Source organism: Cyprinodon variegatus, unplaced genomic scaffold (genome assembly GCF_000732505.1).
Source record: "Cyprinodon variegatus isolate N-32 unplaced genomic scaffold, C_variegatus-1.0 Scaffold555, whole genome shotgun sequence".
In the NCBI taxonomy this organism is placed as follows: Eukaryota; Metazoa; Chordata; class Actinopteri; order Cyprinodontiformes; family Cyprinodontidae; genus Cyprinodon; species Cyprinodon variegatus.
Genome location: NW_015151008.1, coordinates 455,892 through 459,712, shown reverse-complemented (window position 1 = coordinate 459,712; position 3,821 = coordinate 455,892). Strand labels below are relative to the sequence as shown.

At 37.9% G+C, this 3,821-nt stretch overlaps 1 protein-coding gene across 1 annotated transcript in view; it reads left to right on the top strand.

The window, feature by feature from the left end:
* The window catches only part of tspear (thrombospondin-type laminin G domain and EAR repeats), a 26,788-nt gene extending 24,629 nt beyond the window's left edge, over positions 1-2,159 (top strand). The window contains exons 14-16 of the mRNA XM_015391686.1: positions 376-554; positions 1,459-1,560; positions 1,634-2,159. Of these exons, the coding sequence (XP_015247172.1) occupies positions 376-554; positions 1,459-1,560; positions 1,634-1,787 (435 nt within the window). The 3' untranslated portion in view covers positions 1,788-2,159. The remainder of the gene's footprint in view (positions 1-375; positions 555-1,458; positions 1,561-1,633) is intronic.
* The last annotated feature ends 1,662 nt before the right edge of the window (positions 2,160-3,821 follow it).

The following is a 3,821-nucleotide window of genomic DNA, read 5'->3' as shown; positions in this document are numbered from 1 at the left end:
AGTTTCTCCGCAGAAACTTGATCAGTCTAATCCAGGTTTTTCTTGTTGTGACATGTTGTACAAATGTCCAGTTTCTTGGGAGCCTCAATGACTTGGTGAGAAATTTCCCTCAGAAAGCTGCTGATCTGGGTTTATCAGTCAGACGTTTTAGGTGAAAGAGATGTTTTCTCAAGATGCTGGGAATAGGACATGTGGTCTCTTTACAAACTATGACTGACCAACTTCCTTCTTTGTGGCATTTTTTTAGGACCTTCAGTAACTTGTTGGACTAGGAGTTCATGTTTAGAGTTCAGATATTACAAATAGAAAAAAACCCTGAAATCTCACCTTGAAGCAGAACAGTTTTGTCCTCATAACATGTCCGTCTTTCTGCAGACGAAAGGAGCAACGGATTGGGAAATGTTCCAGATCGACGGCCGGTTCTTCCTCGCCGTCGCCAACAGTCAGCAGTTCTCCAGCCGGGGCCCGAGTCTCTACAACATCAACTCCACCGTGTACGAGCTGAACATGTTGACTCAGACCTTCATCCACTTCCAGGACATCCCGACTCACAGGTCAGCTTACCTGCTCAAGAGGCGGGATCTCCTGAAAATTAGCCAATCATAAGCAAGTTGCTTTGTCGGGTGGATAACGCCTTAAAAGTGACAAAGGTTGAGATGAACCCACAGAAACACGTCCGCATGCGATAAAAAGTAAAAACACAAGTGCATAGAGGGAAAATGTCTCATGTTTGTGATGTTTTTGGGGCCTCATTTAAATCGTCTGTCATAGAACATTCCATTTTCCTTTAGGATCAGTAAAGTATTTAATTTCACTTAATTGTACCTGCTTAATGCCTACTAACTGACCTGCTGATCAGCAGTATGTTACCTGTTTATTAATGATACCTCATATCTGATCATAACTGGTTGAATGGTCGTGTATTTACCTTTTAACTGAACATTAAATGTTTTGCCCTGTTTATTAGTTTATAAAACGTTAATTATTGTTCATCCTGTGTACATAAAATACAAATACATTAATGTATTTTTGCATGTTTATGATCTTTTCTTAACTTTTTTTTATTTTCAACTTGTTTATCTACATATTATCTGTCTATTACCAGTCATTACTGCTCTTTATGTATTTTTTTAAATCTGTTTATTACTTTCCTCTTGCTGTCTGCAGTAAAATTTAACTGCTGCATCACCGAAGTCGAAACTTTCATTACTCCATAACCTGCTACAGTGATTTTATTTGGAACATTTGGAGTTTTATGTGAACTGATCTTTGATCTTGACAGTGACAGTTTCTATTTATCATTCTGAGCTTTAAAGCACTGACCAGGTTTTAGATTAATATATTTTTAGATCTGAAAAAGTACAAATGTCTTCAATAATTAGTTTCTGGTTAAGCTAAACAGAAGCATGAAGTGGGAAATCATGGCTGTTACTGACTGTTTGTTGTTTTTCTGCTCAGCGCCGTTGACTGGGAGTTCTTTACCATTGGAGACGAGAAGTTCTTGGTTGTGGCCAACTCTCATGATGGCAGCTCGTACTCTCTGAACAGCGTTGTCTACAGGTGCATTTAGTTCATCCATACCTGTTCAGGTGGCTTCTGATCCCATGTGACCGGTGGTGTGTGTGTGTTTCAGGTGGCAGGGCTACGAGGGCTTCATCTCTGTCCACAGCCTGCCCACCTTCGGCTGCAGAGACTGGGAGCATTTCACCACTGACCAGGGCTCCTTCCTGGTCTACTCCAGCGCCACCTCCAGGCTCAGCAAGGTGTTCAGACTGAGGACTTACTGAGGGAACCACTGCTGACAGGATTGCTGACATCACATCCCTGAGGGCGGGGCTTCAGGGATCAGTGCTGCTCTGCTTCCTCATCTCCAAGAACTACAATGAAAATATGAAAAAAAACCAACTTTATTTATATGAGAAGCACTTTGTTAAACACACTACATGAAGCTGTACTGAGCGTTTGATTGGTCCAAAACTGACCCAGAGTTCAGGGCTTTGCTTTGGAGACATTCTGAACGTTCCTCTGCAGCTACAGATGTTAACAGATGAACAGGAACTCTGTCAGAACCAACATGAACTCGGTCACCAGCTCTGGGCATTAACTTCTGAAACATTCACAATGAGAAAGAAACAAGTCATCAATTTTAAAATGGTATAAAATGGGAATCATGCATATTTTCTCTGTAGATCCAAATGTGGGACCAAGGAGAACTTAATGTAAGCTAGCCCAAGATCCTTTAAGAGGTCATAGCACAAAAAAACAGAAACTAACAGACTTTTGAACAGAATAATGCATTAAACAGATGGATTAATCCTCAAATGTTCATTACTTACCCAGATTGCTCAGACTAACACTGTCCGTGACTGCAGAGAAAAATGAAAGCTGTATTTAAAGAACAGTTTATCTACATGCTTATTGATGTAACTACAGAAAATGCTCTCTGGGTAAAACTCTCAGCAAATGAAGCTTAAAAACAAAAAAGACGAAGCTACTGATTGATACAAACTAAAGATGCTGTGAAGACAAATGTGCAGAAACATGATGCACGTTAGGAAATTGGTGTTTGACTGTTAATTAATCTATTTACCCCAAAGCTGCCCAATCCTGTACCAGCTGCAGCTGCGGCCATGTTTTTCAGGGTATTGCTTCTTTGTGTGTTTTTATTATGGCCGATTCATCTAAACAGATTGACTGTATGTTTTAATTGTTCGTCATGTAACATCAAACACAGTTTGTGTTATAAATTGCTCAATGACTGCAGAAACTGCCATTTTTCTGGTTATAAGGTGCCTTTACTGTTCCAGCAGCAGAACTTTACTCTGGCGCCATCTGCTGGTGTCTCTGGGAATTACACAATGATCTACAGACTATAATGGGTGTTTTTAGGTTCATGGGTCATTTTAGGTAATCTTTCTATAAATCATGTTTAATATACACACATATAGATAAAACTTTTCACTTTGGCTGCCCCTTGTTTCAGCCACTGTCTGTGTTTTTGTTTTGCTTTATTTATTGATTCTTGTTTTTGCTGCAGGACAGTAAACTCAACTGATCAGGTTCCAGAAAAGTTAATGTTTTTCATTATTTTCTATGAAATTATGAAATTGTTTAACCAATTTCCTCCTCAGGTCTCTGACAGAGCTACTAAAGAAAAATACATTTTAGTTTATTTCAATGTAAATATTTTTGTAAAACATTTTCTGTTATTTAAATATAAATATTTCAATAAAATACTTTTTAATTGTTATTTTTTTATTTGTGCACGTAAGCAAATTTATCTTGTTTTTATGGAATCTTTCGTTTTATTTATTGCGATATTCTGGCAGCTTTATTATTCAGCTTTCATTTAACATGAGCTTAGTTCAGGTTTTATATTTCTGATTGAGACAGTTTGAAAACTGTTTAATAAAGTTTAAATAGGATTGTTGTCTTTTAATGACCTGCATTTTATATAAGATTGTCTTTCTATAATTGTAGTGGTGATTTTTTCCCAAGCTAAACATCCTAAAAAGTTTCCATTAAGCCTCTACTAAGGCACTGGGGTCAAGTTTCTGTACGCAGCAAAATGAAGGTTCAGTGTCCAAACGTCTTGATGGTTCTGGATTATTTATTTTTCCTATTTTAGTAATTACAGAGTTCAAACTTTTCTTTATTCTTTCTGTTACCTCTTTTGTTCTGGTAAAAACCAGAGGCCCCAAACCCAAAGTGCCTGCTGGTCCTTTCCAGGCCCCTACACTTTTAGAAAGTGGACTGATCCACATACTTCCCTCAGAACAAAAGATAAATAAGTAAAATATAAAACAAATATGGAAGAGGAT